At 54.5% G+C, this 23,052-nt stretch overlaps 6 protein-coding genes across 6 annotated transcripts; 3 read left to right on the forward strand and 3 right to left on the reverse strand.

Annotated features, from left to right (window-relative positions):
* Positions 1 to 277: 277 nt before the first annotated feature.
* On the forward strand, positions 278 to 4,567 carry BDY24DRAFT_414071 (uncharacterized protein; the record flags this gene model as incomplete). The annotated part of the gene is made up of 21 exons (XM_076643261.1): positions 278 to 347; positions 426 to 564; positions 651 to 656; positions 739 to 781; positions 849 to 942; positions 1,066 to 1,197; positions 1,270 to 1,414; positions 1,490 to 1,561; positions 1,630 to 1,800; positions 1,876 to 1,904; positions 1,965 to 2,078; positions 2,146 to 2,217; positions 2,302 to 2,462; positions 2,546 to 3,040; positions 3,110 to 3,251; positions 3,326 to 3,411; positions 3,486 to 3,725; positions 3,805 to 3,924; positions 4,000 to 4,143; positions 4,214 to 4,399; positions 4,493 to 4,567. 21 exons carry the CDS (start codon positions 278 to 280, stop codon positions 4,565 to 4,567), a joined length of 2,736 nt encoding a protein of 911 aa, XP_076498038.1.
* Positions 4,568 to 4,672: 105 nt separating this feature from the next.
* Positions 4,673 to 9,858, reverse strand: BDY24DRAFT_414072 (uncharacterized protein; the record flags this gene model as incomplete). The annotated part of the gene is made up of 17 exons (XM_076643262.1): positions 4,673 to 4,732; positions 4,819 to 4,904; positions 4,982 to 5,023; positions 5,097 to 5,234; positions 5,311 to 5,450; positions 5,571 to 5,898; positions 5,989 to 6,052; positions 6,133 to 6,162; positions 6,239 to 6,372; positions 6,470 to 6,537; positions 6,647 to 7,155; positions 7,234 to 7,351; positions 7,444 to 7,755; positions 7,839 to 9,164; positions 9,242 to 9,342; positions 9,439 to 9,523; positions 9,647 to 9,858. The coding sequence occupies 17 exons, from the start codon at positions 9,856 to 9,858 to the stop codon at positions 4,673 to 4,675; spliced, it is 3,753 nt and encodes a 1,250-aa protein (XP_076498039.1).
* Positions 9,859 to 10,013: 155 nt separating this feature from the next.
* On the forward strand, positions 10,014 to 12,686 carry BDY24DRAFT_384883 (serine palmitoyltransferase). The gene is made up of 7 exons (XM_076639882.1): positions 10,014 to 10,155; positions 10,241 to 10,409; positions 10,571 to 10,853; positions 10,959 to 11,305; positions 11,434 to 11,541; positions 11,753 to 11,848; positions 12,009 to 12,686. Exons 1-7 carry the CDS (start codon positions 10,046 to 10,048, stop codon positions 12,489 to 12,491), a joined length of 1,596 nt encoding a protein of 531 aa, XP_076498040.1. The 5' UTR covers positions 10,014 to 10,045; the 3' UTR covers positions 12,492 to 12,686.
* A 370-nt stretch (positions 12,687 to 13,056) lies between these two features.
* IFM1 (translation initiation factor 2) lies at positions 13,057 to 16,132 on the reverse strand (the record flags this gene model as incomplete). Its single annotated transcript, XM_076637355.1, has 11 exons — positions 13,057 to 13,352; positions 13,469 to 13,777; positions 13,896 to 14,124; positions 14,191 to 14,515; positions 14,601 to 14,815; positions 14,903 to 15,259; positions 15,353 to 15,365; positions 15,454 to 15,498; positions 15,582 to 15,672; positions 15,792 to 15,848; positions 15,934 to 16,132. The coding sequence occupies 11 exons, from the start codon at positions 16,130 to 16,132 to the stop codon at positions 13,057 to 13,059; spliced, it is 2,136 nt and encodes a 711-aa protein (XP_076498041.1).
* A 1,817-nt stretch (positions 16,133 to 17,949) lies between these two features.
* On the reverse strand, positions 17,950 to 19,093 carry QCR8 (ubiquinol--cytochrome-c reductase subunit 8). The gene is made up of 5 exons (XM_076639883.1): positions 18,907 to 19,093; positions 18,790 to 18,803; positions 18,630 to 18,681; positions 18,391 to 18,504; positions 17,950 to 18,179 (listed from the first exon to the last, which is right to left on the reverse strand). The coding sequence occupies exons 1-5, from the start codon at positions 18,950 to 18,952 to the stop codon at positions 18,007 to 18,009; spliced, it is 399 nt and encodes a 132-aa protein (XP_076498042.1). The 5' UTR covers positions 18,953 to 19,093; the 3' UTR covers positions 17,950 to 18,006.
* Positions 19,094 to 23,050, forward strand: BDY24DRAFT_384897 (NADPH oxidase B). The gene is made up of 18 exons (XM_076639884.1): positions 19,094 to 19,711; positions 19,831 to 19,956; positions 20,038 to 20,152; positions 20,259 to 20,335; positions 20,417 to 20,456; positions 20,597 to 20,750; positions 20,850 to 20,892; positions 20,989 to 21,050; positions 21,124 to 21,210; positions 21,329 to 21,417; positions 21,499 to 21,762; positions 21,839 to 21,898; positions 21,973 to 22,032; positions 22,106 to 22,154; positions 22,225 to 22,362; positions 22,436 to 22,477; positions 22,552 to 22,644; positions 22,807 to 23,050. The coding sequence occupies exons 1-18, from the start codon at positions 19,402 to 19,404 to the stop codon at positions 22,903 to 22,905; spliced, it is 1,908 nt and encodes a 635-aa protein (XP_076498043.1). The 5' UTR covers positions 19,094 to 19,401; the 3' UTR covers positions 22,906 to 23,050.
* The last annotated feature ends 2 nt before the right edge of the window (positions 23,051 to 23,052 follow it).

Consider the following 23,052-nt stretch of genomic DNA (forward strand, 5'->3'; position numbering starts at 1 on the left):
CAAAGCCAGTCGAAGAGCGAGAAAAGTAGAAGAGAAGACTCATGAAAAACAACGAGAGAAAGGGAGGAGAGCGACGAGCTCGTTTCTCCTCCAAAACGCCCACGAGCTCAACTTCTCACACACCGTCCTTCCTCTTCCCTTTTCTCCCTCGCTTCACCGTCTCTCTCAGCCTTCCAAATACCCTCAAGGAACCCTTTCCAAAGACCCACCAAGCCCTAAGCGTGTTTCTACCCTCCTCCCCTTCCCACCGCGACAGCTCCTCCCACCCCCCTCGAGAATGGTCTCGCCCTCCACTGCAGGCCCTCAGAAGGTCACTATCTCTTCTGGAGAAGTCGTGAGCGTTAATGGTAAGTTATCCGGTCATACTGGACGCTCTGCTGGTCTTGAATCGATCTGACTGACGGTGGATTTCTTTGAACGAGCAGAAACCGTCTACGTCGCACCGAGCTGGGGAGGTCAGCCTTTCGGAATCGCCAGAGTGATAGAATTCCTCCCAGTTCCCAGAAACGCCAAGGGAGGATTGGATCATTCTCGTGCAGAGGTTAAACTAGCTGGCTACTACAGGTTCGTACTGACTTCAGGGGATGCGAGGCGAAAAACGACCAAGCTGACCGCGAGCCGTCCCTTCCTTCTGTCGCTCCTCCTCTCAGACCAGAGTGAGTTGATCTACTAGACGTTCTGGTTCTTCGAGGACTGGAAGCTGATACAATTCTTACCACTTTCCATCAACTCTCGTAGAGATGTGGGTCCTATAGCAACCTACAGCGACGATCCCCCCTCCGTCCCCCCTCGAGATCGTTAAGCTCGACCTCACACCTCCTCCCTCCTTCCCTTTGTTTCTCCGTCAGATCACCTCGAGAGCCTTCACAGATCGCAGAGTCCTTTTTGCAGCCATCAACTCTTCTGTCAGACTCGTTTCAGACATCAGAGGAAAATGCTACGGTGAGAATCGTCGACTCTTCTCCCAAACCCCCCTCTCCCTTCTCACTGCGCCACTCGCTCGTCCTTCCCTTCTTCCCTTCTCCCTCCCGCTCACTTCGCCTCTCCTCTTGCTTTTCAATCCAGTTCGTCACAAGGATCAGATCGAGGATCTCACCAAGTGGAAGCAGAAGCCGGATCATTTCTTCTACAACAAGTTCTTCGACCCTTACATCAAGAGAGAGTTGGAGGTCGTCTCTGTGTCGCTCATTCGAAACCGTGAGTTTCTTCCTTTTCGCTATACCTCGAGGGAGCTGCTCCGAACTGACCTTCATAATTTCCCCACTTCAGTCCCCACCAAGGTTCTCGAAACCCTCAAGACTCGTTACCAGTACATCATCGCCGAAAGGGAAGCAGCAGCCGAGTTGACGGACACCTACCAGACCTGTTCCGTCTGTAACGACTGGTCGTCCTCTCTCACAGCAGTCAGATGCGAGTGAGTAGATATCCGACCTATTTCAACCTTCTCGATCGAGGGAAGATCTGACCTTTCCTCGTTCCTTTCTCTCAGCTCGTGCCACAAGGGTTTCCACATGCATTGCCTTTCTCCTCCTCTCCTCACCAAACCTGCTAAGGGATACAGGTCAGTTTCAGCTCTTCCCTTGTTACTCGCTTGTACTGACTCGACCTCGTCCTGCTTCCTCGAAACAGCTGGGCTTGTGCTCCTTGCGCTCGAAAGCACGACCGAGACGTCAACTCTCACGCCGCCACGGCGCCTCAAAAGGTCAAAGTTCCCACGATTCCGACAGTCAAGTACGACAAGGAGAGGGATGAGAAGGGAACGATAACTACCTACAAAGGGTGGCCGTACAGATACTTCGGGTGAGTCTCATCTTTTGAGCTCGAACTTCGAAGGAGAACAAAGGACTGATGAACAATTCCTCCCTTTTTCCTCAGAATTCACACGGTCGCCGAAGACACCCTCGGTTCGTTCAGACTCTTCTTTTCGTTCACAGCTCTCGCTGACGCGCTATCTACTCTCACAGATCCGGATTACCCGATCTTCCCTCGCTCAGCTTCTCGGATAGGAAAGAACTTCCAGTGCGTCGTCGAGGAGGAGCTCGACGAGTCTCACGATCTCGTTCCCAAGTCGTCAACAGGTCAGTCGCTCCTGAAACCCGCTCAAACCTTCTTCCACTTGTTCTTACTCTCTTCTCTTCGATTCAGTTCACTCGTCGGAACTTCCAGAACGAGGTGGAGACAGCACTCTTCGTCTTCTCAGTCGTCCGGTCGATGGACGTGTGTCCTCTCCTCCTTTCTTTCCTCTCTCGAGCTCGATCCATTCGAGAAGGCTGACCTTGCTTGTTCTTTCTGCTCTTCAAGTCGAGGATTACATGAACGCCGTCAAGGCTCTCAAGCTTCCCATCCCTACTCACAACCTCGGGGTCATCAATCGAGCCGTCGAACTTTACACTCGTCTTCCTCGTGCGAAAGCTCTCGAGCAGATGAAACGTTCAACATCAGCTGAACTCGAAGTCGTCACTGTAAGCTTTGACTTCCCTCTTCCCCTCTTCTCTGCAGCTTCTCTCTCTAATCTTCTCTCGACGCGTTCGTTTCGCTCTCCCAGTTCACTCCCTCCGAAGTCGACAAGATGGCCGTCTGCGCTGAGGAACGAGGAGGTCTCGACACCCATCTCGCTAGCAAAGCCGACGGACGAACTCCAGCAGAGAACTCTCGATACTACCGAGTCTGGAGGGAGGAACAGCTCAAGCTCATGTTCGAAGGGATGCCCAAACTCTCGTCGTCTCGCTCAACCGCCATCGGACCTGCTCCTCCTTCTCCCCTCGCTTCATCGACGCTCGAAGCCGACTCCGTCCACAACCCAGCTATCGACAAAGGGGCGAAACTCGTCTGCGATGCCTGTGCGACCAGGACGTCGAAGCGGTGGTGGAAGATCCCTCGTTCGGTCGGGACGGGATTCTGGTGCGAGCAGGACGGTCAGACCTACCTCAAGTACGCCTACGTTCCTCGTCAGGACTCGGCAAGGATGGCTGCTGCTATTGCTGCTGCAGGAGAGAAGAGGGAGGGAACTCCTTTGGGAGCTCCATCTAAGCGTCAGAAGGTGAGTTCGATTCGACGCGTCGAGAACTCGAAGGAACGTTTCTGACGCGTCCCTTGCTCTCTTTCTCAGGTTGCTGCTTCGTCTACCACCGCTGCTTCTACCTCCACCAACTCATCTACCGTCAGAGCTACCCCATGCTCGTGCTGCAACCACTCTCAGCCCGCCGACACCATGATCATCTGTTCGAACTGCACGATTCGGGTTCACACCGGTGAGCTCGTTTTCGACCTCTCTTCGCTCTTGTCTTCCCGTGTACTCACCATTCTCCTTCTCTTCGCTTCTCAGGATGTGCTGGAATCCCTCCCGAGTCAAGATCGAATCCGTATCGCTGCGATCAGTGTGCGAATCTGGAGACTCTCGAGAATCGACTGGTGAGCTTCCCGCTCCCGTTCAGTCCAGACTCTTCCTCGTTTCTCTCGCTGATCCTCTCTTTCTTCCCTTCCAGGATCCTCACTGCATCTTCTGTCCTCCCGGAAAGCCTCCCAATCCTCTCAACAAGTCTCACAAGAAGTCCCTCTACCCCGACGAACCCAACTACCTCCAAACCCTCAAACCAACCGCCGGAGCGGGAAACTGGGCTCACGTCCTCTGCTCGGTCTTCGTTCCTGGAGTACGCTTCACCGACAGCTCAGTCTACGCCAAGGTCGAAGGAATTCACCTTGTTGAGAAGGAGGCTTGGGAAGGAGTGAGTCGACGCGTCTTCGATCGTCTCGTCTCGACGCGTCGAGTTTTGCTGACTTCGTTCGTCTTTCGTCCTTCCTCAGATATGCTCGATCTGTTCGAAACAAGGAGGAGCCGTCATCAAGTGCAACGACTGCCCGAAGGTGTTCCACGTCGCTTGTGGGATGTCGAAGGGATACAGGTTCGGATTCGAGATCTCCCTCGTAAGTCAACCCTCTCCCTCCCTCTTCTTGCCCGCTCTTTCGTTGAGCTGACCGTCCTCTTTCCTCCTATCCCAGGTCAAGTCAAGTCGGAAGGACATCATCGTCGCTCAGTTCAAGGAGGAGTCGGGTCAGATGCGAGCCGCTGCGTTCTGCAACGAGCACGACCTCAAGGATCGAGTCATCTACGCTCCTCAGCACCTCGACAGGAACCTCGGACAGGTGCGTCTTCTTTCCCCTTCTTATGTCAACCTCCAACTTTGACTGACTCTGATCGTTTCCTTTCACTCAGACCGCTCTTCAAGTCTACGCCTCTCTCTACAAACAAGCTCCCCAAACCGAATCGTTCCCTCTCCTCCAGAAAGCCGAAGTGCTCGACTTTTTGCTCCAGAGGAAGGAGGCCGAGGAGAACGCCAAGGTCAAGGAGCTCGTGGACGAGAAACCCAGGTTCTGCTCGATCTGTAAGGCGACGTTCACAGTGAGTTTCAGTCTCGTTTCGCTCCTCCGTCCTCTTCTCTCGAAACTCACGCCCGCCGTCTCTCTTCTCCTGTTTTCGTTCCCTCTTTTCCAGCCCATGTGGGCTTACCGTGCTATCGACGTATGGGAGTGCTGGAGGTGCCATGTAGACGATAGTCGTAAAAAATGATATCGTTTCAGTTTGTTCGAGAGAAGAAGAGCCCGCCGTCGATTTCCTCCCTTTCCTCGTCTTGTGTTCGTCGTTTAGTCTAGCTCGAAGTAAGTAGTAGTCTAGTTATAGAACGCTTCTTTTGGTTGGAACCCGTCGGTAGAACAGAATGTAAGCGTTCTTGGACTGGGAAGGGAGGGGAAGGGAGGAAGATGAGCGTCAGCGAGGAGAGAGAAGAGAGAAGGGAGAGGGAGAGAGAAGGAAAGACTCACGACCAAGTCCTTCTCGTCGGCCTCGCTGACGGTGCGATCGTCGCAGTACTTCCAGTGTCGTTGAGAGCCCTTCACAAAGGCGGTGTCTGCAGGAGGCGAAGAAGAAAAAAGCGTGAGCTCGAGAGAGGCGAAAGGAGAGAAGAGCGGGACGAGAAGAACTCACAGTGACCTCCGCTGAGGCTTCCAGAGTGGTTGGAGACGGCATCTATACGAAACGAGACGAAGAAGAGTCAGTTCAACTTCAGAGGAAGTCCAGTTGAGTCAACGAGAAGACTCACAAAGCTCATAAACGAAAGGACCCGTCTGATCCCTCGGATCGTCCCGACTCTTCGAGCTCGACGCGTAAGAATCCGGTCCAGACGAAACGAGAGGCGGTGGGAGGTATTTCGTGAGGTCGAGGGATCGGACAGGGAACTCTGTAGAAGCCGAAAAAGGGTCGAAAGTCAATACAAGAAAGGAACGAGGAGGAGGAGGAGAAGAAGAAATACGAACCAACGAGCGTCTCCGCTTTGTCCCAGAAGACTCCGTTCTTCGACGAGAACCTCTTGAGGTGAATGAGGAGGACAGGTGGTAGCCGAGAAAGACTGAGGGATTTGCTGGCCGTACGAGCCTTCTTGCATTTCGGGCAGTTCCTGTGAAGAAAGAAAGGAGGGGAGACGCGTCTGGTCAGCTCCTTGTTCGTTTGTTCGTTCGTCTGTCTCCCTCCACTCTCCCGACGGCATCATGTCTGCTGATGGACTCAATCTACTCACCAAGCGTTATCCTTCTCCATGATCTCCTCCTTCACAAACCCATCCAGACAGTGCTCCAACGAAACCTTGTGCTTCAGCCTCCCCGTCGGCACGGGAAGCGAGAGGTACATAAACGTGTCGTAGCTGATCGAGTGCGAGTGGCAGGTTTGGCATTCGACCTTGGAGCGGTACTGCCCTTGGAACCAGTCGACGACGAGACTGTCGTTTCGAGTTTGGTAGGCTTTCCACTCCTTTTCGGAGGCGATCTGGGGAGGGAGGGTGTTGAGTTCTGCTTCTCGTTCGGGGGTCATGGCGTGGGCGGGAGGACGGATCTGGACTCGGTTGAGATCTGAGAAATAAAGAGAAGGGAGGGAGAAGGTTTGGTGAGCAAAGAAGGGAGGAAGAGATGAAGGGAGAGGAAGAGCGGGAAGAGACGAACCCTCGTGAAGACCGTCGAGGAGGAAAGCAAGGAATTCCTGGGAGTCGTGTTGCTCGTTTCCGTCCTGATGATGAACAAGCATGCGAAGAGATCATCAGTCGACTGAACGAGGAACGAAGAGGAAAGACGAAGAAAAAAACTCACGAAAGCGGGAGCGAACTTCACAATCGATTTCTGTTCGAGCGAACGCGAAACGTAAATCTCAGGTCAGTTCCTGCCGAACGTGGAAGAAAAGGAGCTATGAACTCACCCTGAACGACAAAGGCTGAATGAAATGGTACTCCTGCTGCCAGAGAGCGGAAACCAAGCTCGAGTAAGCGCTGGCGAGGTTTCCTCTCGTTCCGAGCGGGTTCGTCATGTTGACCGAGCGTTTCCAGCGACCGTCTGGAGAAGCGAGAACAAATCGATAAGGGGTGGTCATCAGTAAGAGCCGAAGGAAAGAAAGGAGAAGGAGAAGGAAGAGGCGGACGAGAGGGCTGACCTCTGAAGAACGTCGTGAAAGGAGCAGTAGCACTCAAGCACTGCAGCGTCGAGTTCTGGTAGCACGTGCTGTTGAAAAAAAGTCGAAGTACGAAATGAAGGAGAGATGATCAGCTCCCGCTCGCAATCGTCCTCGAATCGATAAGAGAACCCCGAGCGACGCGTCTCAAAAACTCACTTCCCCAGATTCTTCAACCCAGAAATCCCAACGACCTCATCCCCCCAGTACTTGATCTCATCCCCCTTGTCCCCACCACTCGGTCCTCCCTCCCTACTCAACCCACTCGCACTTCTCACCAGCGTACTCCTACTGCTCGCATGCCTCTCGAGCGTCGGCGTCGCAGCCTGTTCAGGCATCTTAGGTGCGACGTCCTCGTGCTCCTTCGACAGGGTTGGGTAGGAGATGGAAGCTCGAGAGGTGTGACCGGAGGGAGGTTGGTAGCCTGAGTAGGATTGGGAGGCTTGGTCGGCGTAGTCTGAGCGACGACGGGAGAGAGGGGAGAAGGCGATCGAGGCTGCTGGAGGGGAGGTGAGGGTTGGTCCGCCGAAGTTGTTTGGGGAGGAGGAAGTGCTGAGGCTGGATGGGTAGCGTGAGGAAGAAGACGAAGCTGCTGGCTGAGGAGCGGCTGGGTAGGAGAAAGAGGTCGAGACGGGAGGTGGACTGGTGACGCCGTGAGGAATCGTGCTCTGTTCGGAGGAAGATCGAAATGACGCCGTCAGCGTGAGGTCTGGAGAAGAAAGAGTCGAGAGAGCTTTTCATCTCACCAATGAAGGAATACTCGAGCGTGAGACTCCGTTGCCTCGACCCATCCGCTTCTCCACGTCCGAGCCAGAATCGAAAGACGACGAGGCCATGAACCCATCAGCGGGCATCCGAGCACTCCTGAGTAGTAAGAAAGGCAGAAGAAGTCCTCAAGTCAGTTGCTTGTCTTGTTCCTTCAGACTGCGATTCTCAGCAGCAGAATCAAAGCTCACCTCGGCAGCCCTCCTGCTCCGTCTCCGCCTCCCGCTCCCATCAACGGACTTCCTCCTGCCCCTGGAGGTCTCTTCATCTCCGCAACGAACGCATCGAACCCTCCCAGCATGACTACCGGAGCTCTCTTCAACGTCGCCGACGTAAACTCCCTCTCGTAGATGATCGAAACGAGCGTGTTGACGGCTGTCGCTGTTGGAGAGGTAGGGCTCGAGGAGTAGTCGTAAACAACGACGAGATCGTAGGTTGCCCGAGCGGAGAAGAGCGATTGTGAGGGTGGAGGGAGAATGGTGAGAAGTTTGGCGGAGTTGAGACTGAGATCGTAGAGGAAAGAAGGCAGAAAGTGAGGTCAGATCTCGAGAAGAAGCGACTTCGAGAACGCGTCTTGCGAGCTCACCCATAATCCGACAGCCATTCAGGATCAACCCTAACCACATCCAGCACCTCTCCAGATCCTGATCTAGGACAGATCGTCCCAACATGACCCTTCCCAAACGCGTCCTCCCTCCTCACGTCCAAGAAGAGAAGCTTCACACCCGCGTCGATGTACCTCCTCAGCACCGAAGGAAAGATCGTGTTCGACAACGGGAAATCGATCTTGGGCTTTGGGAGAGTCCGAGGTCCACTTCCGTTGGAAGCGACGGACCCTCCCGAGAGTTGAGTGGGTAGGAAGGTGTTCGAGGGAGGGAGGTTGGGAGAGAAACCGTTGCCGTTGTTGAGGGAGGCGAGATTGGGAGAGGACGCTGAGTTCTGTTGGGTGAACATCGCTTTGTGGACGGGTGGAGAAGGGTGCTGGTGATGTTGAGAGAGACCGTTGGGAGGTGGGAGAGCCTGGCCGTTGGTGGGAGTCGAGGTGCTGTTGAAGGAGGAGGCGGAGGAACCGGTCTTTTGGAAGTCGATTCCTGGAGCTGCTGGAGGAGGAGGAAGGGAGGAAGTCGAAGGTGAAGGTGAAGGTAGGGGTGATCCTGGGACGTTGGAAGGTACTGTGGGAAGGAGGTTGGCGAATCGATCTTCGAACGAGCTCACAGCGGTGGGAGTCGTTGTCGACGGAGAGAGAGGAGGAAGAGGTTGGGACTCGAACTCTGTCAACGATGGGAAGTGATTGCTGAAAGATCGATCCTGTTCCTCCTGATCTTCTGCTCCTTCGTCTATGGAAGATGGGATCGGAGGTGGTGGTGGTTTCGAGGTGGCCATCTTGGACGTGGAGAGGGCAGCTGGCTTTGAGGAGATGGGAGGAGGCGAGTAGAGTCGCGGAGGAGGAAGGGAGGCTGAATGACCGTGGGAGATGAAAGGTGCCGGTGGTGAGGGTTGATAGACAGCTGCAGGTGGAGCCTGTTGAGGTTTGAAGGGTGTTGGAATGGGCGAGACGAGTGGTGGGGAGATCTCGGAGGAGGTCGAGTTTAAGGGACGAGTATTCGTTGTTGGTGAAGAAGGAGGAAGAGGATCCTGGGGTTGAGCGAGCGACCGAAGCGAGGACGATGAGGAAGAGGAGGAAGTCTTGGCCATCCCTTGAGACGAGGAAGGTGCTGGTGGGAGGTAGGAGGTAGGAGGAGGAGGAGATATGGGTCGAGGAGGAGGAGGAGGAGGCATCGAGACGGTCGGCGTCTTGCTCATCCGCTTGATCGAAGCTCCAGTATCCATTCCAGCTCCTTTGAGAGCAGCCATTCGTTCCTTGATGGACATGGGAGGAGGTGGAGCGTCTTCTGATGATGGAGACGCAGGTCTGAAGAGAGGGAAGAAGGTGAGTTGGGAAGGAAGCGAAGAGGAGAAGGGAGGAGAAGGAGGTGAGCTTGAACGAACGTTGAGCTCGACGAAGGTCCGTTCGCTACACCTCGAGTCTTGTCTCTCTCGGTGAGAACCTGTTCCACTTGCTTCATCCTAGCTTTGAAGGGTTCTCCAGTCTGAGAAGGAGCGAAGGAAAGCGATGGTTTGAACGTCAGCTCTCGATGGGCACAGCTGGAAGTGAAGGAGGGGAGTCGAGGTGGTGACGAGCTCACGGCTGTGGCGAGATACGAGTTGAGCAGAGGCTTGACGTCGGGTTTCGCTCGATCAGGATGATCGGAGGAGAGGAAGAGAGCGATGCTAGGGCAGAAAATAGCGAGGAAAGTGAGTGTGAGCTTCAGAAACGGAGGGAAGGAAGGGAGATGGGCTCTCGGATAACTCGGTCCACTCTCGTCTCTTCTCTCTCGTTCGACTGGGACTCACTTTGCTGCTTTCCTGAGATAAACGTAGGCTGACTCGTAGTCTCCTTGATCTTGATGTTGAGCTGCTTGAGCGATGAGGTTTTGACCCGAGCCTGACCAGGACTTCAAGGAAGTCTTCTTGTTGGATCCTTTGGGCTCGTCCTCGAGTTTCGCCAGGTGTTTGAGCTCAGCTAGAGATTTCCCACGAAGATGATCAGACGAAGGTGAGGCCATAGAAGGGAGAAGAGAGCGAGGAAGGGGGGGGGGGGGGAGGGGTGAACGGTCGTGTTTCTCTAAGGTTGTCGTCGTTTGGGAGGAAGGAGCGCTGCGAAGGAGGAGGCCGAAAGAGAGAGAGGTCGACGTCTCCTCCCTCTCCTCGCTTTTGCTCTTAACCGTCGACCATCGAAAATCAGCAAGGAGGATGAATTCTACTCTTCTCAACTCGACTCTCGAGGCTACAGCTCCTCCTTTTCAAGCCGTCTTCGATTTCCTCTCCCTCTCCCTCGCTTTCGCAGAGAACACTTTCTGGTCGTGAGTCCCTCCCCTCCCTCCCTGCCTTCTCCCTCTTCCTTCTCTTCCTCTGGCTCACATCTGGCCTGTTTTCTTGATTCTACAGGGTCCCTGGATCTGCTATTCTCGTCCGATATGTCAAGAATTCTCACCAGAACGATCCCTACCGAACTCTGCTCGAACTCGCCCTAGGGCTGTTCGCTCTCTTCACCATCCTCTCGAGGAGGACTCGAACAGATCGAAGCGCAAAGAACTTCGTAGACCTCTCAGAGAAGGTGAGCACGCTCCTCCTCTCCACGATCTTCCTATACTCGTAGCATTCCTCTTTTTACTTCAGCAGCTCTTTCGTTCACCGAGCGACGAACGGACCTCGTCCTCCCTCCTCCTCCCCAGCTCAAGCTGACTCTTCCTCTTCTCTCTTTTCTATTCTCTCCAGGAAATCGACGAGCTCGTCGCCGACTGGACTCCCGATCCTCTCGTCGCTTCCGTCCCCGAATCCTCCGTCGACAACCAACTCCTCTCCTCCCTCCCCATCATCCTTGGACCCGTCGGTCCTCGAGTCAAGCTCGCTTCCAACCCAAACAAGACGGTCATCAACCTCGCTTCCTACAACTTCACCGGTTTGGCAGAGAACGAAAAGATGAAGGAGACCGCTTTGGAGACGTTGAAGGTCTATGGAGTAGGGACTTGTGGTCCTCCTGGGTTCTACGGGACGATTGGTGAGCTTTCACGTCTCCTTCCTCCCTTCTCCTTCCGACCCCTTCTTCCTTTCCTCTCCCTTCCCTCGACACGTCGCTAAATTGTTCCCTTCGTTATTTCGCAAGACGTCCACCGAGCTCTCGAAGCCAACATCTCCGCCTTCCTCCAAACCCCTTCCACCATCATCTACGCGCAAGATTTCTCGACGATCTCCTCTGTCATCCCTTCCTTCGCCAAACGAGGGGACATCATCGTCGCCGACCGCTTGTGCAACTTTGCTATCCAGAAGGGCTTGCAGATCTCGAGGTCGACGATCAAGTGGTACGATCATGGGGATATGAGCTCGTTGGAGGCGGCGTTGGAGAGCGTGACGAGGGAGGCGAAGAGGAAGGGTGGGAAGTTGACGAGGAGGTTTATTGTGACAGAAGGGATGTTTGAGAATGATGGGTTCATTAGTGATTTGGAGAAACTGGTGAGTGCCTCGCTTGTTTTGTATATTGTAGGTGGGTGGGGAGGGCAGGTGAGAAGGGGGTAGAGGGAGAAAAAAGAACGAACGAGGGCTGACACGCGCGTTCGCTTCTTTCGCTTTTCGTTTTCTAGGTCGAGCTCAAAAGAAAGTACAAGTTCCGACTCATCCTAGACGAGAGCATGTCTTTTGGAGTTATCGGAGCCACTGGACGAGGGTTGACTGAGTTCTCGGGTGTACCTGTGAGTTGAGCTTCCTTCGCTTCCCTCCGCTCTCTCTCTCTTCGTCTCGATGTCGTACGTCTGCAAGTCGAGCTTCTCGCTGACTCTCTTGTCCCCTCTCTCATTGTTTTTCCTCCAATTTTGCCTGCGTATCTTCGAAACTCCTTTCGCCGCCTTGGTCTCCTCGCCTCCTCTTCCTTCGTTCTTCTCGACTCGATCCGAAACTTGTCAGGCTACGGAGGTCGACATGCTCGTCGGATCTATGGCTCGAGGACTCAACGCTGGAGGAGGATTCTGTAGTGGAAGTTTGGTCGTTACAGAGCATCAGGTAAGCTCTCCCTCTCCTCTCAGACGCGTTCTCGAGTCGTCTCTCCTCGACTCTCCTCTCCCTCCTTCGACACTCCATCCCACACCACTTTCCGGCCGACACTTCTCTTCTCAACGCACAAACTGACCCCCATCCCCTCCTTTTTTCCCTCTTCTCTCAGCGTATCAACTCAGCAACCTTCGTCTTCTCCGCCGCCCTCCCAGCCATGCTCGCCACCACCGCCTCCGCAGGAATGTACCTCCTCTCCAGCACCCCCAGCATCTTCGCCGCTCTCCAAGAGAACACCAAGGTCGCTCGTTCCATCCTCGACAAGCTCGACCACCTCATCCACATCCCTTCCGATCCTCTCTCCCCCTTGATCCACATCCAACTCGCCAACCCTCCCTTCCCCGATCCCGTCGACCAGCAAGGCATCCTCGCTCAGGAACGCTTGCTTCAGGACGTCGTGGAGGAGTGCTTGTCGACGAGTGGAGTGATGATTACGAGGGCGAGGAGGTTGAGAGGTCAGGAGACTTTCGAGGCGAGGCCGAGCATCAAGATCGCATTGACGAGCGGGTTGACGAAGAAGGAGGTGGAGAAGGCAGTACAGGGGGTGAAGTCGGCGTTGGTGAAGGTGTTGGGAGGAAGCGTGAAGAAGAGATGATGGTGGAGGGAGTAGAGGGAGGAAAGGGGAAAGGGGAAAGGGAGATCTGCGATCTGGGTTCTCGTCGTCGTCTGTTTGCTTTTGGTTTCGTCGAGTGCTAGACTAGCGCTTGCTCGGAGGTGTCTTTTCTTCTCCTTCGTTTACTCTACCTACTACTGCGCTCTACACTACTTAATGCAGGACTGTCGTTTCGGACTTTTGAAAGAGAGAAGGAAGGAAGAGCGAGAGAGAGGGACCACAGGTCGCTCGATCGACGCGTCTCCGCCGCGCTCGTCGTTGGAATCTGGATTGAGAGAGACGCACTTCGGATGGGATGTGGTTGGAGGGAAGGAAAGCTCGGACGAACAAACCTCTTTGACCTTTTTTCGTCACTCCAGACCAGATCGAAATGTTCTTCGTGAGCACCCACTTTCCCGCTCGTCAACCTCTCCTTTCCCTTCTCTTTCAGCACCTATTCCTCGTCAAACTCTTCGTCGCGTTGAGCTTCCTTCAGAATGCGACCAAGGCACGACCGAGGAACCATCGAGGTCGAGGAGAAGAGGCGAAGGCTTGCGAGGACTGAAAGTTATTCCGAACAACATCTGATCACAGCTTCCGTTTGATCTCCACTCGTTTGACAGTCTAGAATGAAGAAACGGAGGAAGAAACGGGAAGTGGGAGAGGAGGGGAAGTCAGTGAACGAACGAACGAACGAAGACGAAGAACGACGCGTCGAACGAGAACGAGAGTTCGGAGGCGAACTCACCTGAAGGATATCTCCCTCCGCCAGATCCGTGAACCCGTGGATGTTCATACCACACTCTGTTCCCTTTCCAACTTCTGTGACATCGGCCTTGACCCTCTTGAGGGTATCGATCGTTCCTGAACGAAAACGAAAAGCGAAAGCAGAAAACGCGTCGAAAAGGTCAGCGCCGTCGGTTTCCACGTTTTGGAGCCACCTTCCTCCCCGCCTCGGCGAACGAGTAACCAGAACTCACCCATGTAGATCTCCTCCTCGTTCCTCATCACTCGAACGGAATCCTTCTTGTCAACCGTTCCGTTGAAGACTCTGCATCCAGCGACCTTGAGGTTCTTCTTCCCTGGGACGGAGATCTCGAAGATCGCCTGAACCGTCGCCTCTCCGACGACCTGGAACTCGATGATGGGAGGAAGAAGATCCTCGGTTCGGCTGATGACCTGTTCGACGAGTCGGTAGATGACCTTTTCGAGGAGGATGGGGACCTTGGAACCAGCGGCGGCACCGACGACTTGACGATCTGCTTTGACGGAGAATCCGATGATGGTGGCTGGTGAGGAACGAAGAGAAAAGAGGCAGGGGAAAGGGGAAGAAGTCAGAGCGTGTAAATTTCAAAGGGAAGGACGAGAAAAGCCAAAGGAGGACGAGACGAAGAAAGAAGAGCTCACCTCCAGCCGCCTCAGCGAAGTCAACATCACTCTTGGACACGTCTCCAACTCCCGACCCGACAATCACCACCTTCGCCTCCTCGTTCCCAATCGTCTTCAGCGTCTGCACCACAGCCTCCACCGACCCACTCACATCCCCTTTCACAAACAGCCTCAGCTCCTTCGTCTTCTCGTCGTCCTCGTCCTCCCCTTCCTCCTTCGGCGCGTTCCAAGGCTTCCACTCCTTCGGCTCCAACCTGATTCCGTTCATACGCGCAATCCGCCTGAGTTTCTTCTCCTCCTTGGCCCCGTTGACGTCCTCCAGATGAGCCTCGGCAGCGAGTCGTCGCTTCTCGTTGAACTCTTCGAGCGAATCGATCTGCTTCTTGAACTCGATCTGACGTTGTCGGTTCCTGACGGCGTTGACGACCTCCGATTCCGAAGAGGCTTGGAGCATCGCGTCTCCAGCGGAAGGGACCTCTTTCCATCCTGTAACGACGACGGGGAATCCTGGGAGAGCGGATTTGACGGTCTTGCCCTTGTCGTCCATGAGGGTTCGGACTTTGCAGGTGGAGGTTCCGGCGATGAGGAGGGCGCCGGGTTTGAGAGTTCCTCGGACGATGAGGCAGGTGGCGACGATTCTGAAAGACGAAGGGAGAGCGAGGTCAGCTCGTCGAGAACGAACGAGGGAGGGAGAGCGAGAGAAACGACGCGTCGAGAACGTACCCTCTTCCCTTCTCGATCTGAGACTCGAGTACGAAACCTTCAGCTGGCATGTCGACCTCAGCTCGAAGTTCGGCTACCTCGGCCAACGTCGAGACGGTTTCCATGAGGGTGTCGAGTCCGAGACCGGTGAGACCAGAGACTTCAACCGAAGGGACCTCTCCTCCCAGATCCTCGAGGATGACTCCAGCCGTAGCGAGACCGCTCTTGATCTTCTCCTGTGTACCCACCAAAATAACGAACAAAGTAGCGTCAGCGATCGATCTCCTCGAGAGCAAAGAGAGAGAAGAAAACGAGGTACGAACGACGTTGGCCTGATGCTTATCGACCTTGTTGATCGCCACGACGAGTTGGACATTCGGCGTCTCCTCGACGAGTTTGATGACTTCTCGACTCTGAGGCATGACTCCGTCGTCAGCTGCTACGACGAGAATGATGATATCCGTGACCTGAGCTCCTCGAGCTCGCATGGCGGTGAAGGCGGCGTGTCCTGGGGTGTCGAGGAAGCAAATCGTTCGAGGTTGGTCCGAGTTGGGGTCTGAGGGAGGGACGGAAACGGAGAAGGCTCCGATGTGCTGGGTGATTCCTCCGGCTTCTCCTTTGGCGACGGAGGCTTTTCGAAGAGTGTCGAGGAGGGTGGTCTTTCCGTGATCGACGTGACCCTGAAGGAGGAAGAGGAAGCGAAGAAGAAGAGACGCGTCAGGACGAGAAAGGGAAAGAGAATGGGGACTGAACGAGACGAGTTCGAGACTGACCATGATGGTAACGCTAAGCGAGAGGATAAACGTTTGGCGAGAGAGTCAGTGTCAAGTTCAGAAGCGGGAAGGGAAGGAGAGAGAAAAGAGCCTCGACTCACATTGGTGGACGAAGAGGGAACGAGCTCATGTCGGCAGGGATCGGTCTGAGACGCGAAAGGTACGAGATCTAGTCAGCAAGAGCCGGTCAAGAACGAACCGAGAACGAAGAGGGCGAGACGAAACTCACGCAGGATACAGATCGAACGATTTCTCGACGTCGACCTTCGCGTCGAAACCCATGTCCTCGGCGACCATCGACGCGTCTTCCGAGCTGAGAACTGTTTCCGAGAGAACCGTCGAGAGTCAAGTTCAGCACTCGGCATCCAGTCCAATCTCGGTTTCCGTCTGAAAAGTGACAGCGAAGAGAGGAAGAGAGAGGATTGAAACAAGGACGAACTGTGATTCGGTTCGTTGTGCACCAACCCGTTCTTGACCATCATCAGCTGCAGACGACCTGTGAACGAAGAAAGCAGAGACATCGGTCAGCTACGTCTTTTCGGAACGAGTTGTGAGCGAGCGAAAGGAAACGAGAGACTCACGCATCCTCACACCCAACACGACCGCCAACCGATCCACTGAGATCGTATTCGGGATGAACACCTCCGTCCTCACCCTTTCACTCCTCCCTCTCCTCTTCTTCGACTTCTCCAACCTCTCCTCCTCCCTCAACTCTTCCAAGAAGGCCTCCTCCTCCTCCTTGCCTCCCTTCAACTTGAACCCTCCCCGACTCGTCTTCATCTTGTCCTCCTTGTCCTCCTTCTCCACCCAGTCCTCTCTCCTCTTCCCGTTCTCTCTCTCCTTGACAACCTCCTTCTCCTTCGGCTTGACTCTCCCAGCCGTCGTCAAGGGAATGAAACTGCTAGGTAGACCGTGAGAGGCGTTGGTGTCGTCCATCCGAGACGAATCCCCTCCGACTCCGAAGCCTGAGGATCCTCCGATGAGACCAAAGTCGTCTGCCGCATCGTCTGGATCTTCAATCCGGGGTGCACGAACGAAAGAAGGGGAGGAGGAGGATGTGCGCCAGGTTGGGGAGGAGGAAGAGGGAGAGGGAGAAGAGGCGATCGGTTGAGAGGAGGAGGAGGAGGAGGAGGGAGAGGCAGACGACCATCCTCCTGAGCCGACGTCCCTTGGACCTGCTCCCCAGGTGGGTAGGGCTCGCTTGGGCGCGAAGGACGGTCGCACGATGGGTGCTCGATCCGATGCTGATGATTCTCGAGAGGATCCGGCGTCCTTCCAACTGGAACGAGCGGGTTGAGCGGGTTGATTGGGTCGAGAGGAAGTCGACCAGGCCGTGTGCTTGGTTTTCGGGAAGATGTGGTAGAGTTGATGATGAGGTTCTGGAGCTCTGTCTCGGAGAGTGTAGGCTGGTCGAAGGGCTTCTCGAGTGTTTATCTCTGGTTGGGAGTTTGTCGGGTAGCGAGGCGTCGAGAGGGAGGGACGAGATTTGGAGAGAGAGTCGAACGAAGGGGAGGAAGGAGAAGAGGACGGAGTGGAAGGGAGGGTTTTCCAGGTGAGAGAAGGTCGAGTGGAGGGTACAGGATCGGAAGAGGCTCCTGGGCGAGTGGTTCCTGGACGAGGAGAGTCTTGACAGAGGGAGGAGGAGGAGGTGAAGGCTCTCGACGAGGAAGGAGGAGTGGGACGTCTCGAGATGATGAGGAGGGAGGAAGAGGAGGAGGCGATGGAGTTGAGGTTGGGAGTAGAGGGGAGAGAAGAGGGTATCCGTTGAAGTCGAGGGGATGATCTGAGAGACAACATCCTGGAACGAGAGCTGAAGAGAGGGAAAGGGAAGGGAAGGGAGGAAGGAAAGGTGAGCTTGGACTGTTCGGAAGCTCCCCTCTCTCCCTCCTCCTTCTTGATTACAATCGAGAAGATCAAAGAAACTGACCTCTACTGGCGGGGTCTAGTTCCTACCTGAGGAGATGAGGCGAAGAAGGATAAAGAAACGCTCGACCGCTTGGGAAGGGAGCTTGGGTGATGGTTGAAGCTCAACTCGGAGGAGACTGCCGTTCCGACCTCTCAGCGAGAGCGCAGGAAAAGTCGTCCTCGGGTCGTCAACAAAGTATAGATCGCTCGACGATCAACTTGGACGCAACCGCAAAGCCCGATCGACGTTCCGTCGTTTTCTGGACATTTTTCGCTCCCAGGAAGCGAGCAGAGAGGACCCACAACTTGATCTGAGGGTCGTGTCTTTCGTCGAGCTCACGACACTCCCTCCGATCCTCCTCGACCTCTCACTCGAGCGGAAAAGCACTCCCCCAAAGCCTACAGCCTCCCAGTAGCTCCTCGCACTGCTCCTCAACGCGAACCTCCAAAGCCCACCGCTCCGACAGCAGGAACCTCGAGCTCACCTCCGTCTCGTCCCGACCGACCCTTCCTCTCCCTCCTCTCTTCCCACTCCCAAAGCAAAGCCGAACGAGACATCGTATCCCCTGCTGTTTCCATCTACAACCCCAAACTGAAATCATCCTCTAAGCAGAAACTACTTCGCGGCCTTAGCGGCCTTAGCAGCAGCAGCAGCGTGCTCAGCGGCAACCTCCTCGAGATGGGTCTGGTGGTGTCCCTCCTTCGAGTTGTACCACTGTTTTCGACGAGACAGGGAGGGAGAGGGGATGTCAGTAATTGAGTGGGAAAGAGGAGAAGGGCGAGGGCGAGTAGCGGAGGGGAAGGGAAGGATTGGGCTCGAGGTGACGAGCGAGCTTTGAAGGAGGTGAAGGGAGAGTAGAGAAGAGAGGAAAGGGAGAACGTACATCGTACTTCTTGTTGGCCCAATCGTACCAGATGTAACCTGTGGAACGAAAAGGGAGCATCCAGTCAGCTCCAGCGATCTCAGAACACGGAGCAACAAGCGAGTGTGCTTGAGAGGGAGAGAGTCGATCCGGATTTTGAGCTCGGAGAGGAAGGGAAGGACCTCTTCGTTTCCCTTCCTCCTCTCCCCAACACCCCAGATCGACCTCTCCCAACCACTGCAGCAGACATATAGGAGCTTCAAGACTCACCTCCGATGAAAGGAGGACCCCAGTAAGGGAAGTGTCGCGCCAACCGCTTCGTTCCGTGGATGAGGTATCCCTCGAACGCTCCTCCCATGGCCTTCTGCTGGTTCTGCGACAGAGCTGTCGGGGGAACAAGGAAAGAAAGTGGAAAACGAAGGATCAGAAAGCTGAGGTGATACTGTAGGCTAAGGAGCACATGGAAGAGAGCGAGACGAAGGAGGGAAGGGAGGAGAGAGAGAACGAACAGTAGGTGGTGATCTTCTGCTTTGGCGATCCAAGGTCTCCCCACCATCCGAGCTGTAGATTCCCAAAGATCCAAGAAAAGAGAGATGCAGAGTAAGCTCAAGCTCCTCCGTCTCGTCCTACTGGTACAATTTTAGCTATGAGACTGAGAGAGGGACGAACGTAGGTCTTCTCGACTGGGAGGAGCGAATCGGATCGATCGGGAAGCAAAAGAAGGAGAGAAGGAGGTCAGCTTCGAGCCTCTTCCCTCTCCTCAAGACCTGAAAGAAAGTTACGAACCTCCTTGGGGCATGTGCGACCCCTGTGCTGGTGAAGTGAAACGCATTTTGAGAGAGAAGGGGAGGGGGAAAGAGAAGGGAGAGAGAGGGAGAAGGAGAGTGGTGGTTTGGAGGAGCTCGAGTCGACCAGGGCGAAAGAGTCAAGAGCTGGCTTGAAATTCAAAGTCCGCCGCTGTTTCCCCCTTCACTCGAACACTCACGCACGAACCCCTTTCCGTTCCCTTTGCCCTTTTTTGAGTCTCGGAGACAGGGGCTAATCTGAATCTTGAAAGCGCAGAAGGAAGGAAGGTTGAGCTCGTTTCTCGCGACCACCACCTCCTCCCTCTTCTTCCTTGGATCTCTTCCCTCGTCCGTCGTCGATCCGCTCTCCCTCCGACCAACTCACTCCTTGCACCTCAACACACACCGCTGGCGGTACAACTCTTCTTCTTCTCTTTATAATCAACTCAACTCAACTCAACTCGCTCCCTCTTCCCTCGTCTCTCTCTCTCTCGCCATGCCTCCTCGCAACTCCGGTCTCCACTTCTCCTCTGGTCCTCCTCCTCCTCAACTCAACCCTAACAACCTCAACAGATCCGTATCCAACTCTTCCCAAGATCGTCTCGTACTGAACCCTGGAGGACCTGCTCATCTGACTCGAAACAAGACGGAACGAGTGAGGATAGGAGGACTCGCTCAGGTCATGAAGGAGCGAGCTCAGGGCGGTTTCAAGTCCAAAGACGAGAAGGCTGGGAGAGTAGCAGGTGTAAAGACGGTCGGGAAGGATTCTATGAAGACGAGACTCGCTAAATGGATGGTCAACGAAGGTGAGCACAGATCGTTCTCGTGTTCTAGAGGGAAGGAGACAACGAGATGAGCTTTCTCTGGAGAGAGCGACGAGCTGAACTTCCTCCTTCTTCTGACCTCTCCGCGGACTGATGGTAAGGCAACCGACGAGTTACCTACGTGGTCTGGACTCTGCTTCATGTACTCGTGGCTGGACTCGGTGCTGTCCATTACGGAATGAACGATAACCTCGTAGGAGCCAGAGCGACCTTTGGATCCACCTTCAGTTCGTCCCTCTTCCTCTCCTCCCTCCTCCCTCCTCGGCCTCGCTAACTTCAGCCCTTTCCCTTTGATCTCTCCCTTCTAGCCATCGCTCGATCAGCAGCTCTCGTTCTTCACGTCGATGCCATCTTCATCCTCTTCCCCGTCTGCCGGAACTTCATCTCGATGCTTCGAAGAACGCCCTTGAACGACGTGATCCCGTTCGTCCCTCCCTCCCTCTCCCTCGTTCCCTCGAGCCGTGTTAGTTTCCGCCCCTGACAACCGCTTGACCTTTCATTGCTTCGATATCTATCTGTGCAACGATAGATTCGACAAGAACATCACCTTCCACAAGCAGGTCGCATGGAGCATCGTTCTCTGGTCGACCGTTCACACCGTCGCTCGTGAGTCTCTCCCTTTCCTTCGAATCACGAAGCTCGTCTAATACCTCGTCACTGACATCTCATAATTTATTTACTCTCCAGACATGGTGAACTTTGCTAAACTCGCCATCGCTACCAACACGTTCGTCCTTCCTTTCTCGTACTCGATTCCACGACGCGACCCTCGAACTGACGACCTCCTTCTCCCCTCCTCTTCATCCTCCACTCTTCTATTTCACCTCTCTCTCAACTCTCCTCTCTCTTCTGGTTTGGTCATCGTAGCGGAGTCGTCGGTTTCCTCCTCGCCAACTTCGCCACTGGACCAGGCGTGACAGGTTGGATCATGTCGGTCGCTCTCGGAATCATGGTCTGGTTTGCGATGGAGAAGCGAAGAAAAGCTCCTGGGAAGTTCGAAAGGTTTTGGTACACGCACCACGTGAGTTCAGAAGTTGGATTTCCCGCTTAGAGGAATGGAAAGGGAAGCGAAGAGCTGATTCGTTTCGTTCGACGCGTCGGATTCGGGGTCGCTCTCCAGCTTTTCATCGTCTTCTTCGCTTGCTGGCAGCTTCATGGGATGTGTGAGTGACTCTTCTTGCTCTATAGCTTTCGAACGAGGGTCTCGTGAACAGTTATGCTGAACTCCTCGACTCTACTTCGTCTTCTTCCTCGAACAGTCTGCATGATCAAGCCCGACCGACCTCCCTACTGCTCGTTCATGACCATCGGAGTCTTCTGGGTTGGTCCTCACTCTTCAGTTGTACGAGTAGCCGGTACTGATGGACTGTTCCTTTTCCCTCTCGTTCTCGCAGAAATTCTGGCTTCCCGGAGGTGCTCTCTTCATCTTCGAGCGAATCCTTCGAGAGGTTCGAGGTCGACACAGGACCTACGTTTCGAAGGTGAGTCTCTGTATCATCTTATATCCCTTAAATGTACCCGATGGTAGAGAAGGAAGACATAAATTCACGCAGATTCTCCTTCTCTTCTCTCCCGCTCGTCCTTCGAACGATTCGTTAGGTCATCCTCCATCCCAGCAACGTCTGCGAGGTCCAGATCAAGAAGGAACATACCCACGCTCGAGCTGGACAGTACATCTTCATCAATTGGTCCGTTTCATCTTTCTCCTTCGTTTCTACGATCAGCAGCCAAGTCTCTCGCTGACTCTTCTCCCTCTCTCTCGACTTTAGCCCCGAAGTCTCCTACTTCCAGTACCACCCCTTCACCCTCACCTCTGCTCCTGAGGAAGACTACATCTCCGTTCACATCCGAGTCGCTGGCGACTGGACAACCGCTTTCGCGAAAGCTCTCGGCTGCAACATCCCCGACAAGGCGCCTCGAGGAGAGAAGAAGCCTGAGGGAGGAGACAAGAAGGCTATTGGGGATAAGAAGGAGGTTGCGAAGGTTGTGACTCCCCCGTTGAACAGGACGCTTCCTAGGGTTATGGTTGACGGGTGAGTCGAAACGAGGACGCGCCGAGGAAGAGGAGAAGACGACTGACGAAACTTCGTTGTTCGCCTTTGATCCCAGACCTTTCGGATCTGCTTCGGAGGATTTCACCAAGTTCGAGACGATCTTGCTTGTTGGAGCGTGAGTCTTTCTCTTCCGTTCGAGCTGGAGAGAGAATGGAAGAACTGACGCCGTTCGTCTTCGTCTCGTTTCAGCGGAATCGGAGTTACTCCCTTCGCCTCGATCTTGAAATCGATCTGGTACAGGCTTAACAAGTGAGCTCTTCTCTCTTCGATTCTGTATCTCGACACTGCGAGCTGACTCCTTCCCTCACGTTCTCCTTCCCAGCTTCGGAACGGAGAAAAAGACGCGTCTTTCCAAAGTCTACTTCACTTGGGTTCGTCGACTCTCTCCATTCTCCCTTACCCACTCGAAACTGACTTAAACTTTTCTCGTACTTCTCTTAGGTCATCCGAGACTTTGGTACCGCCGAATGGTTCCACTCGCTCCTCCACGCCATCGAGGAGCAGGACACGGAGAGGCGGATCGAAATCACCATCTACCTCACCGCCAAGATCAAGGACGACGACATGAACAACATTCTCGTGCGTACCAGTCTTCCTCCACTTCTTTACTCTCCTCTGGACGAAGCTAACTCTCTTCGCTCTCACATAACAGGTTCAAGACGTCGGAGCGGAAAGGGACGCCATCACCTCGCTCGTTCGTCTTTCTTTCGCCTTTCGGTTCCTTTTGAACGATGACGACTGACCTCTCCTTTGTTCGGGTACTCGCAGAGATCACCCACCAACTTTGGACGACCCAACTGGGATCGAACCTTCCAGGGAATCGTAGATCAACACCCCGATACGGACTGTGGAGTCTTCTTCGTTCGTTCTCGTCTCCCTTCTCCTCTATCCCTCCCTTCCCGTCTATATCCCCTCCTCGCCTCGCCTTATTTGTTCCGTTTCCGTCTGATATCGAGCTCCACCGACCGAACTGACTCTATCGTTCTTCTTCGTCGCCCCGCTTCTTTCGTTTTCAACGCACAGTGCGGACCTCCCGTCCTTTCGAAGCAGCTCCACGTCATGAGCAACAAGTACACCACTCCCGGCGGCACGAGGTTCTTCTTTGGGAAGGAGAACTTCTAGACTCGTCGTTCGAATCGGGGGGGAGAAGGAAGAGGAGGAAGGCTGGACGTGTCGTTCTTGGGTTTCGCTTTGATGTTTGCTTCGTTTCTCGTTTAGTTAGTAGCCTTCGTCTTTCGTTTTGAGTATACAGACGTTCTCCTTTGTATC

This window comes from Mrakia frigida (assembly GCF_051309035.1).
Source record: "Mrakia frigida strain ATCC 22029 unplaced genomic scaffold BDY24scaffold_10, whole genome shotgun sequence".
Lineage (NCBI taxonomy): Eukaryota > Fungi > Basidiomycota > Tremellomycetes > Cystofilobasidiales > Mrakiaceae > Mrakia > Mrakia frigida.